Source organism: Salmo salar, chromosome 14 (genome assembly GCF_965601325.2).
Source record: "Salmo salar chromosome 14, fSalSal1, whole genome shotgun sequence".
Classification (NCBI taxonomy): Eukaryota; Metazoa; Chordata; class Actinopteri; order Salmoniformes; family Salmonidae; genus Salmo; species Salmo salar.
Window position 1 is genome coordinate 84,405,932 of NC_138304.1, and position 21,569 is coordinate 84,427,500.

Sequence of the window (21,569 nt, forward strand, 5' to 3'; positions counted from 1 at the left end):
TTTTCGACATCGACAATTTATTTTAAAGCAATGTTCACAAGTTACATAGCATTCAACTTTTTACAACAGTCAGGTTCTAGAAATGATAGCCGTGGTCGCCTAGAAAGAAATACAATGGCATAAAACGAGACTTATCTTTATCATGGTCTTGATTATGGCAGTTATTATTACAACTTAACATAATTATGGCTAAAACACCATTGAGCCCCGTATTCACACTCACTTTAAAATAGCTAAACACAAAATATCACTGATGACATGACAATCACCCCTAACACCTAAACCATCCTCTATCCTGAAAGTAAATATGTAAATATGTTGCCCGGTTACACCAGACAATGTTGCGCTCACCACTGTTTCACTTGTTCGCACGGTTCAGTCTGGTTTAACCAGGCCAGACAACAGACAACAACCAGGCCAAACATTATCTGTGCTTCTTTCATCTCTAGTCAGGATACCAAACTAAATGCCCCCCCAAAAAAGCCTACGGAAGGTTTTCGTTACTTAACAAGGAATAGCTGTTGCATTATCACTAGAATATTATTACATCACGTTCTTAATACAATGTACAATTTGTGCTAATTTACAAGTTACAGCAAAACCTTAAGGACAACCGGACATACAGATGACGACAACCGGTTAGAAATGAGTTTGTTGGAATGAGAAAGCGGTGCTTTAGGGGAGATACCACAGAGAGACTGACATTTTCCATTGATAGATGACAGACCGGTTGTAAAGCTCTTCTCGGTTTTAAATACGTGTAATTTCAATGCGAAAGCAGGATTTAAGCAAGTCAAGACTCTTGTGTTTTCTTTTCTCTTTGTTCTTCACTGGACATGACAGACCCACAGGGAATGTTGCAGAATCGAATCTGGGGCGTGTTACAGAATGTTGAAGATAGAAATTTCATGAATAGAGCTGACATGATTCCAGATGTGATGTTGAGATGCATGATGATGAACACACCCCTGGATACATCATGGTTGTGAGTGATTGGCTAGATAGGATTATTGACAGGTGTGGTGACCAATCAGATTAGGAGTCATCCAGGGAGAAAATGTGATTGACAAGATGGAGCGGTTGACAGGCCTGAGGACCAATAATATTTAGGAGTCGTCTAGAGAAAATGCCCGGTGCGTGTTGGGGAAACGCTGGGAGCTGAATTCTGGGTCATCTCTCACTCTCTCCTTGATGTCACTCCTCACCTGAAAAACATAGGAGTCAAGGTTAGGGTTGGTCAGTCTCACGTTGCCACGCTTTAAAGTCTCGTTCACCCTGCTGTTTCAGAGTGAATGTGAGCCCAACATGTTTTAGGTTTAGGCCTGGTTCATATACTTTTCAAATGCTTTGTTGTTCTGCCCTTACTTTGAGGTTATTACTAATGTACAGTGCATTCGGAAAGTATTCAGACCCCTTGACTTTTCCACATTTTGTTACTTTACAGCCTTACTCTAAAATTGATTAAATAAACATTTTTCATCATCAATCTACACACAATATCCCATAATGACAAAGCAAAAACAGTTTTTTTGACATTTTTACAAATGTATTAACACTTTAAAACAGAAATACCTTATTTACATAAGTATTCAGACCCTTTGTTATGAGACTCGAGATTGAGCTCAGGTGCATCCTGTTTCCATTGATCATCCTTAGATGTTTCTACAACTTGATTGAAGTCCACCTGTGGTAAATTCAATTAATTGGACATGATTTGGAAAGGCACACACCTGTCTATATATGGTCCCACAGTTGACAGTGCATGTCAGAGCAAAAACCAAGCCACGAGGTCAAAGGAATTGTCCGTAGAGCTCCGAGACAGGACTGTATCGAGGCACAGATCTGGGGAAGGGTACCAAAAAATGTCTGCAGCATTGAAGGTCCCCAAGAACACAGTGTCCTCCATCATTCTTAAATGGAAGATGTTTGTAATCACCAAGACTCTTCCTAGAGCTGGCCGCCCGGCCAAACTGAGCAATCGGGGGAGAAGGGCCTTGGTCAGGGCGGTGACCAAGAACCCGATCGTCGCTGACAGAGCTCCAGAGTTCCTCTGTGGAGATGGAACCTGCCAGAAGGACAACCATCTCTGCAGCACTCCACCAATCAGGCCTTTATGGTAGAGTGGCCAGACGGAATCCACTCCTCAGTAAAAGGCACATGACAGCTCGCTTGGAGTTTGCCAAAAGGCACCTAAAGGACTCTCAGACCATGAGAAATAAGGTTTTCTGGTCTGATGAAACCAAGATTGAACTCTTTGGCCTGAATGCCAAGCGTCACATCTGGAGGAAAACTGGCACCATCCCTACGGTGAAGCATGGTGGTGGCAGCATCATGTTTTTTAGCAGCAGTGACTGGGAGACTAGTCAGGATCGAGGCAAAGATGAACAGAGAAAAGTACAGAGAGATTCTTGATGAAAACCTGCTCCAGAGCGCTCAGGACCTCAGACTGGAGCAAAGGTTCAACTTCCGACAGGACAACGACCCTAAGCACACAGCCAAGACGACGCTGGGGTGGCTTCGGGACAAGTCTCTGAATGTCCTTGAGTTGCCCAGCCAGAGCCCGGACTTGAACCCGATCAAACATCTCTGGAGAGACCTGAAAATAGATGTGCAGCAACTCTCCCCATCCAACCTGACAGAGCTGGAGAGGATCTGCAGAGAAGAATGGGAGAAACTCCCCAAATACAGGTGTGCCAAGCTTGTAGCGTCATACCCAAGAAGGCTCGAGGCTGTAATCACTGTCAAAGGTGCTTCAACAAAGTACTGAGTAAAGGGTCTGAATACTTCAGATTTTGCTTTGCCATTATGGGGTATTGTGTGTAGATTGATGAAGAAAAAAACCTAATTTAATACATTTTAGAATAAGGCTGTAACGTAAGAAAATGTGGAAAAAGTCAAGGGGTCTGAATACTTTCCGAATGCACTATACATGTGATTGGATTTGGGAAGTTGTTGCATCCTCCAGAAAGCAACACTGGCCAAAGTTTACCTGTTCTTGGTAGGCCTCCTGAAGCTCTGGCTCCTCTAGCTCTCCCTGGAGGCTGTCTGGGGTAGTGACAGGTCTGACTCCTGCAGCACGGGCCGCCCGGCTCACTGCCTCAGACAGGGACAGGTGAGGGCCTTCACCCTGGTGGGTCTGCGAGAGGGGGGTAACAACAGGTCAACACTAACCAGAGCTGTGTTCAGTAGGCATGAAACAGGAGAATAATATGTTTTGAAATTGGGAGGTATTACACAAAATTGTCCAATGATAAATGCTAAATCTCCTCTTCCGTATCAAAATGTTTGACTCTTACTTCCTATAGAAACACTGTTAGAATAACCAGGTATCCAGACTACAGACTTTCTGTTGAGAATATTCCTTTGCCCAGTATTACTTAATGGGCATAGTGTCCTCATGACAAATAATTCTAATTTACAATGGCACATTAGGTTTCTAAGCAGATGGACAGCTCAGATGGACAGCTCACCTTCCTCCTCTTGGCAGGCATCCCGTGGAGGTATGCATCAGACAGAGGGGGCTGAGCCTTCATCTTCCTCTGAGACAGCATGTCGTGTCTGATGATAGGAACCCACTCCTGATGAACCCAAACACACAGCTCAGTGGTTAAACAGGTGGGCCTGTAACCGAACAGTCACAAGATCAAATCCCATGTCTGACTGGGGAATTCCAGGCATCCTAGAAGCCATCTCCTGTAATTGTGTCCTTGAGCAAGGCACTTAACCCCTAAACAATAAAGCATAGGTCCTATGTCCTTACTGGGGGCACTGCAGCTGCCCAGGGCTCCACGTCTCCTCCAGATTCCTCCCTTCCTCCTGCTGCCATGGCAACAGCTCCTCTGGTCTCCGCTGACGATGCTCTCCGCGAGGGGGTGGTCACCCCGGGGGATCCTCCGACCTCCTGTCTGTTCCCTGATGAAGCCATGGCCTCCTCTGCTGTGGTGGCCGGGGCCGGGGACAGACCTTCATCCATCTAGAGATAGGGAGAGAGAGGAGAGGAGGTTAACTAAGGTCAGCTGTACTGTCTGAAGACAAAGATAACCATGTCCTCAAAGCTGTCTAAACTTTGTGTTCCTTACTGATTTCCTGGTATTACCAGATGTTTTTCTAGGCGAGCCCAAGCATGCAGTGTCCTTATAACCCTCAGATAACAACACCTGGAAAGACTGACCACACACACACACACCTCCACACACACACCTCCACACACACACCTCCACACTCTGTGTGTCTGTCTGCTGTCCAGCCTGTGCCCCAGGCTCTGCGCTCCGTGTGTGGATGACATAGTGCTGGATGTGGTCCTCAGTGACTGGGTTGTGCTCCAGGATGACGTGGAGTCTCATGGTCATCATACTGGTCAGCCAGTTGACCAGGCTGGGGTTGACCTCTGCTGACATCCTCCTCTGTGGACATAGAGAGGAGAGAGAAAACATGTATAGATCTTTACATCATACACACCAAGCAGATATACCAGGACTCAACCCACAACCTACCAGATACAATTGGATTCCACTGATTCTTTCATTGACTAGTTTAGCAACTAGCTTGTACTGAAATGGGAAAATGTTGTTGACCGGCTATGGGTCCTGAGGACCGGGTTGGGAAACACTCAAGTCTATCAAATATTAGAGTGGATAGAGTAGTGGAGGAGTGTACTAACGATGCGGTGGTTGATGACTTGGGTGAGAGCTCTCTGTTCCCCTCGGAGACAGTAAAGGTTGAGAGCCAGACACTCAAACAGACCCTGGGTGCAGAGCAGCAGCAGGCGGGGGCCAAACGTTTGGTCTGCAGAGAGGTAGAGACACACAACACCAACAACACATTTACTGCTGCTGTTTGGTACTAGACTAGGGTTGACAGTAGTCCGGTGAAGCAGTTTGGTAACAATGTGTAGGACCCAGTATAGAAGAGCTGTATTTTACACAAGGGGTTTGAGTGTTTTACCTGTGCAGCGTAGGATGTGCGTGGCCACGCGGGTGAACTGCTGTCTAAGGAAAGAGATGTTGGTTTGAATGATGTCCACTCCCTCTCTCACGGTCACTGTGGCCTGAGAGAGAGACAGGGTACAGTATTATTACAATATTATCAACATATAGTGACAATTTAATAGTTAGAGGGAGACTTACAAAGCTCTCCGTTATGTATTCCTCCAGATCATTGATGAGGTCCACAGATGCTGCCTGAAAACACAAAACACAGCAGCTTCAGTTTCTAATCTTTTGAGGTGAGATGCCACAAACACTGGCCTTAATAAAGTTCACTGCAAATGGAGAGGATACTGTGCCAATGTCATGCTTCTCATCAAAACAGCAGCTGGCAGTAGAGCAGAGATACTCACGTTGATATTGGCGTCAGTAGGCTCTCGACCCTGCAGGTAGTGCTGGTTGAAGAATTCAGTGAGCTGGGGCTGGATCCGGCTGATTGGCTGGGCGTTACCATGAAGTAACAACACCATGTCCACCATGGAGAAACTGTGACACACCAGGGACAACAGGTCCCCAAAGAACCCTGCAGAGAGATGAGGTCAAAGAATATGTTCAGCAAAAACTAAGACACTTTGGTCTTCTTTCACTTTTCTAAGAACGCTATCACAAAACATTTTTTTTTTTTTACATTTACAGTCGGAAGTTTACATACACCTTAGCCAAGCACACTTAAACTCAGTTTTTCACAATTCGTGACATTTAATCCCAGTAAAAATTCCCTGTTTTAGGTCAGTTAGGATCACCGCTTTATTTTAAGAATGTGAAATGTCAGAATAATAATAGTAGAGAGAATGATTTATTTCAGCTTTTATTTCTTTCATCACATTCCCAGTGGGTCAGAAGTTTACATACACTCAATTAGTATTTGGTAGCATTGCTTTTAAATTGTTTAACTTTGGTCAAACATTTCAGGTAGCCTTCCACAAGCTTCCCACAATAAGTTGGGTGAATTTTGGCCCATTCCTCCTGACAGAGCTGGTGTAACTGAGTCAGGTTTGTAGGCCTCCTTGCTCACACATGCTTTTTCAGTTCTGCCCACATATTTTCTATAGAATGAGGTCAGGGCTTTGTGATGGCCACTCCAATACCTTGATTTTGTTGTCCTTAAGCCATTTTGCCACAGCTTTGGAAGTATGCTTGGGGTCATTGTCCATTTGGAAGACCCATTTGCGACCAAGCTTTAACTTCATGACTGATGTCTTGAGATGTTGCTTCAATATAGCCACATCATTTTCCTCCATTTACATTTACATTTTAGTCATTTAGCAGACGCTCTTATCCAGAGCGACTTACAGTAGTGAATGCATACATTTCATTTCATGCATTTCTTTTTTTTTTTTTTTTTGGTACTGGCCCCCCGTGGGAATCAAACCCACAACCCTGGCGTTGCACACACCATGCTGGCATTGCAAACACCATGCTCTACCAACTGAGCCACAGGGATGCCATCTATTTTGTGAAGTGCACCAGTCCCTCCGCAGCAAAGCACCCCCACAACATGATGCAGCCACCCCCGTGCTTCACGGTTGGGATGGTGTTCTTCGGCTTGCAAGCATCCCCCTTTTTCCTCCAAACATAACGACGGTCATTATGGCCAAACAGTTCTATTTTTGTTTCATCAGACCAGAGGACCAGAAATAGGGGTTATTTGTTATTGTAGTTTGGTCAGGACGTGGCAGAGGGTATTTGTTTTATGTGGTTCGGGGTGGTGGTTTGTTTAGAAGGGTGTTTGATTTATTATTTCTGGGTTATGTTCTATGTTTTTGTATTTCTATGTTCTTTCTCCTATTAGTATTTCTATGTTTAGGTATTGGGTGTTGGACTCTCAATTGGAGGCAGGTGTTTTCTAGTTGCCTCTGATTGAGAGTCCTATAATTAGGTATGTGTTTGTAGTTTGTGGGAGATTGTGCTAGGTATAGCTTTTATGCCTTACCGGCCTGTTATTCGTCATTGTGTTTTGTGTACGTGTTTATTTTGGTTTTTCCTTCTTTGCCAATTTAATAAAAGAAGATGAGTGCACATAACCCTGCTGCGTTTTGGTCCGACAATGATTTTTCTTTATCATCTGACGAAGAAGATTGTGACAGATCTTTGTCCCCATGTGCAGTTGCAAACCGTAGTCTGGCTTTTTTATGCTGGTTTTGGAGCACTTCCTTGCTGAGCGGCCTTTCAGGTTATGTCGATATAGGACTCATTTTTCTGTGGATATAGATACTTTTGTACCTGTTTCCTCCAGCATCTTCACAAGGTCCTTTGCTGTTGTTCTGGGATTGATTTGCACTTTTCGCACCAAAGTACTTTCATCTCTACGAGACGGAACGCGTCTCCTTCCTGAACGGTATGACGGCTGCGTAGTCCCATGGTGTTTATACTTGCGTACTATTGTTTGTACAGATGAACGTGGTACCTTCATGCGTTTGGAAATTGCTCCCAAGGATGAACCAGACTTGTGGAGGTCTACAAAAACATTTCTGAGGTCTTGGCTGATTTCTTTTGATTTTCCCATGATGTCAAGCAAAGAGGCACTGAGTTTGAAGGTAGGCCTTGAAATACATCCACAGGTACACTTCCAATTGACTCAAATTATGTCAATTAGCCTATCAGAAGCTTCTAAAGCCATGACATCATTTTCTGGAATTTTCCAAGCTGTTTAAAGGCACAGTCAACTTAGTGTGTGTAAACTTCTGACCCACTGGAATTGTGATACAGTGAATTATAAGTGAAATAATCTGTCTGTAAACAACTGTTGGAAAAATTACTTGTGTCATGCACAAAGTAGATGTCCTAACCGACTTGCCAAAACTATAGTTTGTTAAAAAGAAATTTGTGGAGTGGTTGAAAAACGAGTTTTAATGACTCCAACCTAAGTGTATGTAAACTTCTGACTTCAACTGTATATTCTAGTCATTTGGCAGCCGATTTTAACCAGAGACACCTATTTAAGTTGAATGCTCATATTGTAAGGAAACCACATATCCCCATTATTACAAGTAAATCCGTCTAAATAGGCGCTATCTTTTTGGTGGTAGTAAGAAAAGACAAGTGTGTATGAGTGCAAGAAAGACAAGTACCACAGTTAAGTGTTGTCAGTGACTCACCGACAGCGTCCCCAGAGCCAGGTGTGAAGAGGTTGGTGGTCTGAGACAATCTCTGGATGAACTGAGCAATGCTCTCCCCGTTCCCCTGCGGAGCCCCCAGAGACCCCATCATGGTGGAGAGGACCCCCTGGACAATACCTGTAAACAGCTCCGGGCTCAGTGATGGGTCCCCTCCACCCCCAGGGGCCGCCTGGGGAGGGGGGGTAGGGGTGCCTTGGCCAGGGGGAGGCTCCTGGCCAGGTGGGGGTACGGGTGAGGGTCGGGAGAAGATGGGTTGGTTAGCCTAGAAATGGGAGAGGAACTATTGGGTAACTACTGGGTGACACTTTGTTGCACAGTCATCTAGAGTTTACTTCTACTAATTGCGACTACTTCAACTAATGACCACAACTTCGACTTCTACTAATGACGACAGCTTTGACTAATTACAACAACTTCTACTAATTACAACAACTTCTAATGATGACAGCTTTGACTAATTCAGACTTCTATAAATTTCGCAGACTTCCGACAACTCCGACAAATTCAGACAACTTCGGCCTAATTGCTAATTAGGACTACTTTAATTACAACTAATACTAATTAGGACTACTTCAATTTCTATTACAGCGTGATAAGAGTAATTCCATAATTATTACCTAAGAGTTACTTTTCAGTCACATTGATTATAAGAGTTACCAATATGGTTCAATAATTTTCTCTCTCACCTGGATGAAGTCTGACATTCCCTGGAAGAACCCTGGGACTCCAGGTACGGTCACAGTGATGTGTGGGTTAGCTCCAGAACCAGCGGCTCCTGGCCCACTAGCTCCACCCAGCAGAGAGCCCAGGAGTTGGGCTAGGTTGGCCTCGGCGACCCCCTCCGGTGGCTGGCCCATGGAAGTGGTGTTGGTGGTGTGGGTGGTGGTCTGGCCAGATGTGTTCGCCCCACAGGAGGCGTGGGGAGGGACAGGATTGGAGGAGGAGAAGGAGGAGGAGGCAGAAGAGGATGAAGAGGAGGAGGTAGAGAAAGAGAAGGAGTGGGAGGCTGAGGAGGAGCTGGTGGATGTCTGGTCACCTGGAGGAACTGGGAAAGAGAAGACTTCTGAGTTGTTGTCCATTTTCTTTGAACACTACAAAATAAAACCTATCATTCACCCAATATAATAATCAATAAATCAACCAATCAATCACTCACCTTGCTGTCCAGGCATCTGTTGTCCAGGCATCTGTTGTCCAGGCATCAGTAGCTGTCCAACCAGACCACTGATCATCTGAGTTAGGGGAGAGGAAGCCAGAGGTGTGCCCTGGAAGAAGAGAAGAAATGGATGAAGAGATCAGTTGAATCAGGTGTGTTAGAGCAGGGCCGGAACAAAAGTCTGCAAAACCAGTAGCTCTCCAGGAGGATTGGCCACCCCTGTCAAAGTACAACAGCACAAGGACATAAGAGACCAAACTCGTTCCTCACAGACTTCTCTCCTCACCTGAAGGTTCTGTTGCCCGCCAGCAGGGGGCACTGAAGCCCTGAGGTTGATGGTGGTGCCCCTGGTGCCCACAGGCTGGGGGATGTGGGGGGAGAAGGAGGGGTGCGTGATCACCACCCTGGCTCCAGGGGGCAGAGGCCCGTGAGGGTGAGGGGGGGCAGAGGGGTCAGAGCTGGGGCTGGTCCTGGGGATGCCTGCTCCTGGTTGCCCGGGGTGACCTGTGGCAGCAGCGTTTGCCATGGCAGCAGCCTGCTGAGAGATCTGGTGGACGATGGCCTGCATGAACTCTGGAGGAAGGCCTGCGATTTGGACTGGAGTAGCACCTTCAGATTGAGAGAGTACAGAGATAAATAGTTAATATAACGGTCAGCAACATCCTAGGGACTGGTGGTTCAGAGACTGTGGTATAGGGGTCTGGTGTATATACCATAACGAACATAGTGTGATGTAGGAGTCAAAAGCACTCACCAGGCTGTCCAGTACCCATAGGGATCTGTTGTCCTTGGACCTGAGGGCCGCTGCCAGATTCTAAGAGAGAGACCAACCAGGGAGAAGACATTACCTTACAACTCTGAATATGTATACTCGGGTATGCAAGTTTTTGCTACATTCCAGCTCTCCTCAGATACACCTATACGTTTCCTATAGGAGATCAACAATGACTACAGTCTCTCTCGGTTTTATCTAATGTACTGATTATTTGGTACGCATGAAAGACAGTTAGGGCATGACAACTCCAAGATGAGCCAAGAGCTAGAGAGAGAGAAAATAACAAAGGTGTCCCCTCCCTCACCATCCAGGTTCATCTGCATCATTACCACAGGCTCCATGGTCTGGTGGGTGATTCTGATCACATGCGGAGGCCCCTGGCCCTGAATTGGCTGCTGATTGGCTGCGTTGGGCTGTGGAAGCGGGGCCTGGCCCTCTGATTGGCCAGGAGCCTGAGAGGGTTGGGCCCAGCCCTCGGCTGCATGCCTCCCATTGGACGTCATGGTCACTGTGGTTCCCAAATTTCCAAGGTTCCCCAGGTTTCCTAAGTTTCCAAGGTTTATCTGAAGACACAAGTCAAGTTAGTAACGTCCGAAGAAAATGGTGCGCATGTACAAAGTTACATTTGAAAAGACCTACAGCTAAATGCTGGTAAAAGGTATGAATGGCAGGTGATTTCAATTTGAATCCACCAACCAGTGAGGTTTAGTTTTAGAACCTGGTGCTAAAATGACTGAGAGTATATGTGGAAGAATCTCTCCACACAGTGACCTACCGGAATGGGGGTGTGGTGTGGCATACCACCCTGCAGCAGGACGGGGGAGCCGTAGTGGGACATGGGCCGAACCACGTGGAGGTGACGGGGGGGAGGAGTGGCCAGGTTACAACGTAGGTCACTAAGGGCAACCAGGGTGTTGCCAAGGAGACGTAGAGACTCCCCGACCAGGTTGAGAACGTGCTGGTCCTCTTCTCTTTCCTGGGTCTGTGAAGACAGATAAAGTGGCGATTGATTCACATGTGGTTTATTCAAGTCTGTTTGGGGGTCCATTTCACTCATGCAAAGCAGCACTGTGACTGACCTATTCAAAAAGACTAACTAAACTCTGCGGCGCAGTTTATGTTGTAACTTTTCTTCTCATGGACACCATTGAAGTTAAAGGACGAATATGTAACAGGAGTTTAAGTTTGAAGTAAAAACAGTGTGATAATGTGTTGCACGGGTTGAATAGGTAGTTGCTGTGCAACGGAATATAATGGAGTCGTAGTGTTTACGTTGTTGTTGTAGTCTGCTGAAGTGGCAGCCCCAAGGATGGAGTGAGTTCTCTCTATGAAGGGACGAAGCCTCTCCTCCACCCTCCTCACCTCTGACAACACCTCCACTAGCGCTGCTGGGCTGGGGTGGCTGGGGAGGGAGTAGAGGAGCAGAGAGAGAGAGAGAGAGAGAGAGAGAGAGAGAGAGAAAGAGGTGTGTGTTCAGTAGGCATGAAACAGGAGAATGCGTTTTGATTCTATTTGAAACACTACGCTGTGACCTCCTGAGCACTTACTTGGGCCCGGGGTGGGGTGGTCCCTCTGTCTGGCTGGAGGAGGTGGGAGGGGGAGGTGGTGGAGCAGGAGGGGAGGTGTCCATAGGCTGGGATGCTCCTGCAGTGGCAGCTGTAGCGGAAGACGATGAGGAGGAGGAAGAGGAGGTGGACTGAGATGTCTCCGGCTCGGCTTGAGATGGAACACCACTGGGCTGTCCCTGCAAACACAAACATGTTGTCTAAAAGGTAAATTAGGCACTGAAAATTGATTTCTGTATAGTATAGAATAATAGCATAGCATAACATAGCATAGTATGCGAGTTGTTACTGTACCTCCAGTCTGTGGATCAGAGACTGGGTATCCCTTAGCAAGTTCTCAGCCAATTGCAGCCTCATCCTGGGCTCGCTCTGCACTGATTGGTCAACATTGATATGCACATCCACTGAACCGTTGCTCTACAAACAAGACAGATCATAAACATACCCTAATGTTAATGTAATAGACAGATCATAAACATACCCTAATAGTAATGTAATAGACAGATCATAAACATACCCTAATAGTAATGTAATAGACAGATCATAAACATACCCTAATGGTAATGTAATAGACAGATCATAAACATACCCTAATGGTAATGTAATAGACAGATCATAAACATACCCTAATGGTAATGTAATAGACAGATCATAAACATACCCTAATGGTAATGTAATAGACAGATCATAAACATACCCTAATGGTAATGTAATAGACAGATCATAAACATACCCTAATAGTAATGTAATAGACAGATCATAAACATACCCTAATGGTAATGTAATAGACAGATCATAAACATACCCTAATGGTAATGTAATAGACAGATCATAAACATACCCTAATGGTAATGTAATAGACAGATCATAAACATACCCTACTGGTAATGTAATAGACAGATCATAAACATACCCTACTGGTAATGTAATAGACAGATCATAAACATACCCTAATAGTAATGTAATAGACAGATCATAAACATACCCTAATAGTAATGTAATAGACAGATCATAAACATACCCTACTGGTAATGTAATAGACAGATCATAAACATACCCTAATAGTAATGTAATAGACAGATCATAAACATACCCTAATGGTAATGTAATAGACAGATCATAAACATACCCTAATGGTAATGTAATAGACAGATCATAAACATACCCTACTGGTAATGTAATAGACAGATCATAAACATACCCTACTGGTAATGTAATAGACAGATCATAAACATACCTAATAGTAATGTAATAGACAGATCATAAACATACCCTAATGGTAATGTAATAGACAGATCATAAACATACCCTAATGGTAATGTACTAGACAGATCATAAACATACCTAATAGTAATGTAATAGGCAGATCATAAACATACCCTAATAGTAATGTAATAGACAGATCATAAACATACCCTAATGGTAATGTAATAGACAGATCATAAACATATCCTAATGGTAATGTAATAGACAGATCATAAACATACCTAATAGTAATGTAATAGACAGATCATAAACATACCCTAATGGTAATGTAATAGACAGATCATAAACATACCCTAATGGTAATGTAATAGACAGATCATAAACATACCCTAATGGTAATGTAATAGACAGATCATAAACATACCCTAATGGTAATGTAATAGACAGATCATAAACATATCCTAATAGTAATGTAATAGACAGATCATAAACATACCTAATAGTAATGTAATAGACCGATCATAAACATACCCTAATAGTAATGTAACAGACAGATCATAAACATGCCTAATAGTAATGTAATAGACAGATCATAAACATACCTTAATGGTAATGTAATAGACAGATCATAAACATATCCTAATGGTAATGTAATAGACAGATCATAAACATACCCTAATGGTAATGTAATAGACAGATCATAAACATACCCTAATAGTAATGTAATAGACAGATCATAAACATACCTTAATGGTAATGTAATAGACAGATCATAAACATACCTAATAGTAATGTAATAGACAGATCATAAACATACCCTAATAGTAATGTAATAGACAGATATCTATGTGTATACATATTCCTTGATTTTGAAAGAGAAGCAATTTTTTTTGTCCATTTAAATAACATCAAATTGATCAGAAATACAGTGTAGACATTGTTAATGTTGTAAATGACTATTGTAGCTGGAAACGGCTGATTTTTAATGGAATATCTACATAGGCGTACAGAGGCCCATTATCAGCAGCCATCACTCCTGTGTTCCAATGGCATGTTGTGTTAGCTAATCCAAGTTTATCATTTTAAAAGGCTAATAGATCATTGGAAAACCCTTTTGCAATTATGTTAACACAGTTGAAAACGTTTGTTCTGATTAAAGAAGCAATAAAACTGGCCTTCTTTAGACTAGTTGAGTATCTGGAGCATCAGCGTTTGTGGGTTCGATCACAGGCTCAAAATGGCCAGAAACAAATAACTTTCTTCTGAAACTCGTCAGTCTATTCTTGTTCTGAGAAATGAAGGCTATTCCATGCGAGAAATTGCCAAGAAACTGAAGATCTCGTACAACGCTGTGTACTACTCCTTCCTACTCCTCTTTCTATTCTGGTAAGAGCCAGTTTGTGCTGTTCTGTGAAGGGAGTAGTATACAGTGTTGTATGAGATCTTCAGTTTCTTGGCAATTTCTCACATGGAATACCCTTCATTTCTCCCTTCATTTCATCAGGCCAGAAAATCTTGTTTCTCATGGTCTGAGAGTCCTTTAGGTCCCTTTGGCAAACTCCAAGCGGGCTGTCAAGTGCCTTTTACTGAGGAGAGGCTTCCATTTGGCCACTCTACCACAAAGGCCTGATTGGTGGAGTGCTGCAGAGATGGTTGTCCTTCTGGAAGGTTCTCCTATCTCCACAGAGGAACTCTGGAGCTCTGTCAGAGTGACCATCGGGTTCTTGGTCACCTCCCTGACCAAGGCCCTTCTCCCTCGATTGCTCAGTTTGGCCGGGTTCCAAACTTCTTGGTGGTTCCAAACTTCTTCCATTTTAGAATGATGGAGGCCACTGTGTTCTTGGGGACCTTCAATGCTGCAGACATTTTTTGGTAGCCTTACCCTGATCTGTGCCTTGACACAATCCTGTCTCGGAGCTCTACGGACAACTCCTTTGACCCCGTGGCTTGGTTTTTGCTCTGACATGCACTGTCAACTGTGGGACATTATATAAACAGGTGTGTGTCTTTCCAAATCATGTCCAATCAATTGAATTTACCATTGTGTGTAGATATTGTGTGTAAATTGATGAAAAATGTTTATTTAATCAATTTTAGAGTAAGAGTTTTAGAGTAAGAGTTTAATTTCGAGTCTCATAGCAAAGGGTCTGAATACTTACGTAAATAAGGTATCTGTTTTTTATATTTAATAAATTTGCAAACGTTTCTAAAAACCTGTTTTCGCTTCGTTGTTATGGGGTATTGTGCGTAGATTGCTGATGATTTTTATTTATTGAATCCATTTTAGAATAAGGCTGTAACGTAACAAAATGTGGAAAGATTCAAGGGGTCTGAATACTTTCCGAAGGCGCTGTATATGACAGTAATAAGGAAGACTGACTCGAGTGCTGGTGCTGACTCTGGTATTCCTTCCTGCTTCTCCCACTCCTGCCATCATCTGCTGCACTTGCATCTTCCAAGGAAACCACAGTTATTACACTTGTATTACTTCATTGTTAATACACTCGATGTTCAACAAATCCTACAGACACATTTGGTACCGATTAAAACTGTTTGATTCAATACATTTTTTGGTGCTCAATATTTTTTCTGAATAAAGACTATGAAACAGCTGCACAGTGCACACCAACACACAACCTTGACTCACCTGTATCTGCTGAGGGTCCATGATGTTGACGGGCAGGTTAAAGGTTCCCAGCATGACGTAGCTGTTCCCGTTGCGGTCCTGGGGGCCTCCCTGGGAGGAGGTGGTGGCACCTCCCTCTGTTCCCCCTGAGGACACTCCTCCTCCCCCACCGCCAGACTGGGAGGTCTGAGGAGGAGCACGCTCCACCAGGTGGATCACCTTACCAGCCACATCTGAGAGGAGGCCATAGGAGGAGAGAATGAGAGTGGAGGAGAGAGAATGAGAGTGGAGGACAGAGGAGAGAGAAGGAGAGAGGACAGAGAATAAGAGTAGAGGATGACAGGAGGACAGAGAAGCGGAGTGGAGGACAGAGAAGCAGAGTGGAGGACAGAGAAGCAGAGTGGAGGACAGAGAAGCAGAGTGGAGGACAGAGAAGCAGAGTGGAGGACAGAGAAGCAGAGTGGAGGACAGAGAAGCAGAGTGGAGGACAGAGAAGCAGAGTGGAGGACAGAGAAGCAGAGAGGAGGACAGAGAAGCAGAGAGGAGGGCAGAGAAGAAGAGAGGAGGGCAGAGAAGAAGAGAGGAGGGCAGAGAAGAAGAGAGGAGGGCAGAGAAGAAGAGAGGAGAAAAGACAGGGAGAGAAGAGAAGTCCGGGGGTTACTGGAGCAAGGTGCTCTCATGTACATTCTCAATAACACAAGATGTCCAGCAATATTAACTGTTTTGCTGCTTTACAACAGTGCAGAGACTATGTATGTAGTATATTACTTACTGTGTCCTTTGAATAGAATAGTTGCTGGCTTTTTTACTCACTGTATTCGTTCAGTGTCCTCTCATCCTGCAGCACTCTGCCCTGGTAGATTAGTCTCTGCTTGTCCACTGGGATCTCCACTGATGCAGCTATGTGTCCTTTGAACTCCTTCACTGTCAACTGAGGGAGAGGTTGAAGGCTCACTACATTGCTAGTACAGAGCTGAATAAATATATTTCCCACTCATAAGTGTACAATACATAGGCCACATAGGAGTAGCCTGGAATCTAAACTGATATGTTCCGTTTGATTTCAGATTAAGACCGAAGCAGACAACAACAACAACAACAGGAAGTCACAGCCTACCTCCCTGCGGACAGTGTAGCTCCTGCTCTGGGAGTCCAGGGTCTTCACAGTGACCTCTATGGTGTTTGCTGACTCCTCCATGGTTTCTCTGCTCGAGCACAGAGAAATACAGTCAGCAAATTTATTTTCTCCCAGAAAATGTTCACCCATGAAGACAAATGGGCTGTATTCATTACGGAAAACGTTTAAGAAGCATTTCGCTAAATCCGCAATAACATCTGCTAAATATGTGTATGTGATTAATACAATTTGATTTGCCCCGCCCGCTACAAAGTCGATTGGTACCCAGATCGTTAATAGTACTGTACCATAGTACGGTACCTGTTTTGGGTAATTTCACTTGAATCAGGGTTGTTGTTAGCCTGCTATTATAGCTGGCTAATCCAAATGGAATTATCAGGAAGCCAGCTAACCTCCCAGAGGAACTTCTTTGTCTTCGTTCAATGTCAAAGCACGGCAATTCCGTTACTTTCTCTGCATCCAACGGAATACACGGTAGGTGAAATTGCAATGGTATTACATGAGCAAATAGGTACTTTGTCTTTTCTTCAAATATTTAAAGTTCATATTCCGTTCAATAGTTGCTAAAAAAAAAGTGCGACACCACCTATTCGGGCAAGGACCCATATGACGCACCAAATGCGAGTGTCCATTTTAAATGCCTGTTTGTTTTAGTGTGAGTCTGAGTGTGAGAGAAAGAGTGTAATAACTGACTACAGTTAAACTAAATTGACCAATTATCAGTTTACCGATGCAGTTTGACTGTGTGTCTAATGTACTCTACTGTATGCTCTCCCTCCTAATGTTCTTTCTATCTCTCCAAGACCCTTACTTCCTTCCTCTGGCCCTTGGGAATTAGATTTGGAGCACAGTGTTCCCTCTATTCATCCCTCACTCCTTCTTCACCTCTTTCTCATCCCAGCTTGAGCTTAATCTTGCCTATTTTTAGCTGAAGCCAGGATGGTTGGTGTGTGTTAATGGGCACAGTGTTAACCTTACCTTCATGACACAATGTTCAGCTTGTGTAAAGAGGGTGTGAGAGGAGAGGGAACACAAGAGGCCATATACACTGATTGGAAATAACTGGACAGTTGAGAACAAATTCCACAGACATTGCTTTCACCTTTCCTGTGTTCTGAAATTAGTCCAGATGTAGGGTGGTTGGCGGGGAGTGAAAGTCACCATTAACTACGGAGATGGATATATATATACACACACTTAAAACATTTTTTATTCCAATCATCCTTGCCAAAGGCATAGAATAGTCACCATCTAATAAACTGAATATCTATGTATTTCCACAGCTCCCACTAGTGGCAATAAAGAATAACGCCGCAGCTGTAGAAATGTCATGATTTAATTCAACATAAAAGGCAGGGATGAGCACTGCATAGGTATTCATAATTTACAATTCACTTTCTTACAAAATGAATATTCAAACATTCAAAGATGTAGATACCACAAATGTACAACATACAAAAGGTGTCAATTTAAAGTCAAACTGCAGAGAATTCCCAAAACAAAACCACCAGCACAAAAAGCCAGAACAGATTGATGGTTTATCATAAAGTCAGAACTAATCCCAGATCAGTTTGATGATGGCCCCCTGCATAACGGTAAATGTTAGGATTTCAGCAGGGTGGGCTGGTCCTATATATATATTTGTATAAGGTCAACTTCATTCCAGAGTGATATGAGAAAGGCAATAAAACATTTTTTTTAATGTTTTTTTTTTAAAGAGGTAAACATCTGAATGTGTCCCCCAATGGCATCCTGTTCCCCATATAGTGCACTACTTTTGACCAGAGCCAAATGTGCACTCTTTAGGGAATAGGGTGCCATTTGAGTTGGAACCCAACTCCTGTTCTCTGTTCATTCCAATAAGAAAAGAGAAAACAACAAATGTTCATCTTTGAGACCCCAGTGTTTATGCCTATGAAAGTAAATACACTTAAGCTGTGGGATGTTTCACTCAAGCAACATTAAAACAACCATTAACATGTTTAAAACAATTTAAAAGGCAACAAGGAGCTCAATGTGAACGTGGTTTAAAAATAAGAAGTCTAAGTTTGGTCCCATATTCACCCATTTTAACAGTTTGTCTTGTGAGTTGCTATGGTCTGCAAGGCAGTGAGATGCTTAGTTTCAGCTCGATCCAATTGATCTCAGTCAGTCTCGTTATGAACGGCAGTGATTAAGCTCAGCTCAGTTTGGTGCTAAATCACCTGATAAAAGGAATCTTGAAAAAAAATATGAATCATCTTACCAGAGTGTGCATTTCATTGTCATTATGATAAAAAGGAAATAAATAAATACCTATACTGTACATAACAGAAAAGTAAAACCCTTTTGAAAATAAATAGCCAAAGTGTTTGATGAACTCAGAAGACCTTCAGAGGTGTCCAGGTCCTTTAACTCATGTTGGAAAGTCAGAAAGCATACAAAGTCCTTGAAAACAGTAGCAGACAAAACCAGAGATGGGAGTATTGGTGTGAGATGGTGTCCGGAGGAACAGATTGTCTCCACCCTCCATCATATTCTCTCACTAACCAAATCTCTCCCTCAACATACCCAACCCATCTTTCCCTCCATCTCTCCCTTTCACAGTCTCAATCTCTATCCACCTAATAGTTTCTTACTTCTCTCTTTCTCCCTCTGTCTATCCACCCCTTCTTATCTCAATATATCCTATCCCTCGCTCCCTCCCTCCTCCTCCTCCTCTCTGGTAGAACATACGGGCCACAGTAACATAGAAGATATAGTAACTGTAAAAGACAGATTTGTTTGATAGAGGCCCAGGACCTCCCGATCGTTCTTCTATCCCACCATCTTTTCCCTCCTCCCTCCTCCTCTCTCTGTGTGATTGGCAGTAGATAGATCCATTTGAGTCAGTCTTCTTTCCTCTTTTGTCCAGGGAGGCTGCAGGTCTGCTCCTCCATGTCGTAATGGTCCACACTGAAGCCGTTAACCAGGGGGGCTGTGTGGGGGGTAGAGGGGGTTGTCCTGGAGGAGAGGAGGTACTCCTGAGCAAAGTCTGGGTGCTGCTCTACGAACCGACAGAAGTCATCTACAGACGGATATGGAGAGAGGGAAGGACAGAGCGAAAGAGAGATTGTAATTACAGTGTTGGCCGTGATCCCGTTAGTTGGACGCTCTTAACCAGAGTGATTTACAGTTAGTGCATTCAACTTAAAGTAGCTAGGTGAAACAACCACATATCACAATCATAGCAAGTAAACATTTTCCTCAATAAAGCAACTATCAGCAAAGTCAAGGCTAGTAAGAAAAGACGAGTGAGAGCGTTAGAGCAAGAAAGGGCGTTAGTGTGTGATATCACCGTGTGTGATCTTCCCCGCGTCAAGTGTGTCGATCGCTGAGAACAACTCTGTGACGTCAACCTCTGCTACTCCCAACGCCGTTCTCAAAATGGATGCCAGATCCTTTTCCACGATCGCCCTGTCCTCCTTCGCCTCGTACATCTGACCAGGGTCAGGACATAGGACAGTTATAACGTTTTATATAGCAGACGTTTTATATATTGTCTAGGCATTTCTATTATAAATGCCTTATAAGAGCAGACAAAGATATTATAATGGTTTCAAAGAGTAGACATTGGGTTCTTATAGTGCTTCATAGGAACTGTTATAAAGCTTCATTGCCTGTCACTCACCCCAAAGGCCAGCCTGAGGGTGTCCATGGCTTTCGAGGGTTGACACGCCACAGACAGGGCTATCACATACTCCCTGATGTCAATCTGACCATCTCCATGCTTCAGAGAGGGAGTAAGGGAGAGAGAGAGGGAGAGAGAGGGAGTAAGGTAGAGAGAGGGAGTAAGGGAGAGAGAGAGGGAGAGAGAGGGAGTAAGGGAGAGAGAGAGGGAGAGAGAGGGAGTAAGGTAGAGAGAGGGAGAGAGAGAGGGAGTAAGGGAGAGAGAGAGGGAGTAAGGGAGAGAGAGAGGGAGTAAGGGAGAGAGAGAGGGAGTAAGGGAGAGAGAGAGGGAGAGAGAGAGGGAGGGAGGGAGAGGGAGAGAGAGGGAGAGAGAGGGAGAGAGAAGGAGAGAGAGGGAGAAAGGGAGAGAGAGAGAGGGGGAGAGAGGGAGTATGGGAGAGAGAGTGAGGGAGAGAGAGAGAGTAAGGGAGAGAGAGTGAGGGAGAGAGAGAGGGAGTAAGGGAGAGAGAGAGAGGGGGAGAGAGGGAGTATGGGAGAGAGAGTGAGGGAGAGAGAGAGAGTAAGGGAGAGAGAGTGAGGGAGAGAGAGAGAGTAAGGGAGAGAGAGTGAGGGGGAGAGAGGGAGTAAGGTAGAGAGAGGGAGTAAGGGAGAGAGAGAGGGAGAGAGAGGGAGTAAGGGAGAGAGAGAGGGAGAGAGAGGGAGTAAGGGAGAGAGAGAGGGAGAGAGAGGGAGTAAGGGAGAGAGAGAGGGAGAGAGAGGGAGTAAGGTAGAGAGAGGGAGAGAGAGGGAGTAAGGTAGAGAGAGGGAGAGAGAGAGGGAGTAAGGGAGAGAGAGAGGGAGTAAGGGAGAGAGAGAGGGAGTAAGGGAGAGAGAGAGGGAGTAAGGGAGAGAGAGAGGGAGTAAGGGAGAGAGAGAGGGAGTAAGGGAGAGAGAGAGGGAGTAAGGGAGAGAGAGAGGGAGTAAGGGAGAGAGAGAGGGAGTAAGGGAGAGAGAGAGAGAGAGAGGGAGAGAGAGAGGGAGAGAGAGGGAGGGAGAGGGAGGGAGAGAGAGGGGAGAGAGAGGGAGGGAGAGAGAAGGAGAGAGAGAGGGAGTAAGGGAGAGAGAGAGAGGGGGAGAGAGGGAGTATGGGAGAGAGAGTGAGGGAGAGAGAGAGAGTAAGGGAGAGAGAGTGAGGGAGAGAGAGAGGGAGTAAGGGAGAGAGAGAGAGGGGGAGAGAGGGAGTATGGGAGAGAGAGTGAGGGAGAGAGAGAGAGTAAGGGAGAGAGAGTGAGGGAGAGAGAGAGGGAGTAAGGGAGAGAGAGAGAGGGGGAGAGAGGGAGTATGGGAGAGAGAGTGAGGGAGAGAGAGAGTA

General features: G+C 44.5%; 2 protein-coding genes and 1 long non-coding RNA gene across 7 annotated transcripts in view; 1 reads left to right on the forward strand and 2 right to left on the reverse strand.

Annotated features, from left to right (window-relative positions):
• Window positions 1-17,173, reverse strand: LOC106570326 (large proline-rich protein BAG6). 4 transcript variants are annotated; one of them, XM_014142520.3, is made up of 24 exons: window positions 16,963-17,173; window positions 16,550-16,637; window positions 16,246-16,363; window positions 15,454-15,665; window positions 15,187-15,258; window positions 11,895-12,017; window positions 11,583-11,779; window positions 11,308-11,437; window positions 10,811-11,017; window positions 10,340-10,598; window positions 10,015-10,074; window positions 9,547-9,869; window positions 9,261-9,369; window positions 8,791-9,149; window positions 8,084-8,366; window positions 5,339-5,508; window positions 5,127-5,180; window positions 4,945-5,047; window positions 4,661-4,785; window positions 4,215-4,403; window positions 3,761-3,973; window positions 3,471-3,578; window positions 2,990-3,136; window positions 1-1,205 (listed from the first exon to the last, which is right to left on the reverse strand). In XM_014142520.3, exons 2-24 carry the CDS (start codon window positions 16,628-16,630, stop codon window positions 1,107-1,109), a joined length of 3,741 nt encoding a protein of 1,246 aa, XP_013997995.3. In that variant the 5' UTR covers window positions 16,631-16,637; window positions 16,963-17,173; the 3' UTR covers window positions 1-1,106. The 4 variants fall into 4 exon arrangements, with proteins under 4 accessions (XP_013997995.3, XP_013997996.3, XP_013997994.3 ...); XM_014142521.3 differs by having other exon boundaries at window positions 8,084-8,315; window positions 16,871-17,156; XM_014142519.3 differs by having other exon boundaries at window positions 16,871-17,156.
• The window catches only part of LOC123726799 (uncharacterized), a 14,020-nt gene continuing 9,286 nt past the window's right edge, over window positions 16,836-21,569 (forward strand). The window contains exon 1 of the long non-coding RNA XR_006758946.2: window positions 16,836-17,044. This is a non-coding gene — a long non-coding RNA (uncharacterized LOC123726799). The remainder of the gene's footprint in view (window positions 17,045-21,569) is intronic.
• The window catches only part of LOC106570327 (lysophosphatidylcholine acyltransferase 1), a 39,816-nt gene continuing 36,135 nt past the window's right edge, over window positions 17,889-21,569 (reverse strand). For both annotated transcript variants that reach the window (XM_014142524.3, XM_045694815.2), the window contains 3 exons: window positions 20,220-20,318; window positions 19,887-20,028; window positions 17,889-19,616 (listed from right to left, as the gene is read on the reverse strand). In XM_014142524.3, the coding sequence (XP_013997999.1) occupies window positions 19,438-19,616; window positions 19,887-20,028; window positions 20,220-20,318 (420 nt within the window). In that variant the 3' untranslated portion in view covers window positions 17,889-19,437. The remainder of the gene's footprint in view (window positions 19,617-19,886; window positions 20,029-20,219; window positions 20,319-21,569) is intronic.

Excerpts from the sequence above, each read along its gene's own strand:
- LOC106570326 (XM_014142520.3), bottom strand. The coding sequence starts at position 16,630 with ATGGAGGAGTCAGCAAACACCATAGAGGTCACTGTGAAGACCCTGGAC. Across the intron at positions 10,075-10,339 it reads GATGCAGATGAACCTGGATG|AATCTGGCAGCGGCCCTCAG; the intron begins GTGAGGGAGGGG and ends TCTCTCTCTTAG. Across the intron at positions 4,786-4,944 it reads GCACATCCTACGCTGCACAG|ACCAAACGTTTGGCCCCCGC; the intron begins GTAAAACACTCA and ends ACCTCTCTGCAG.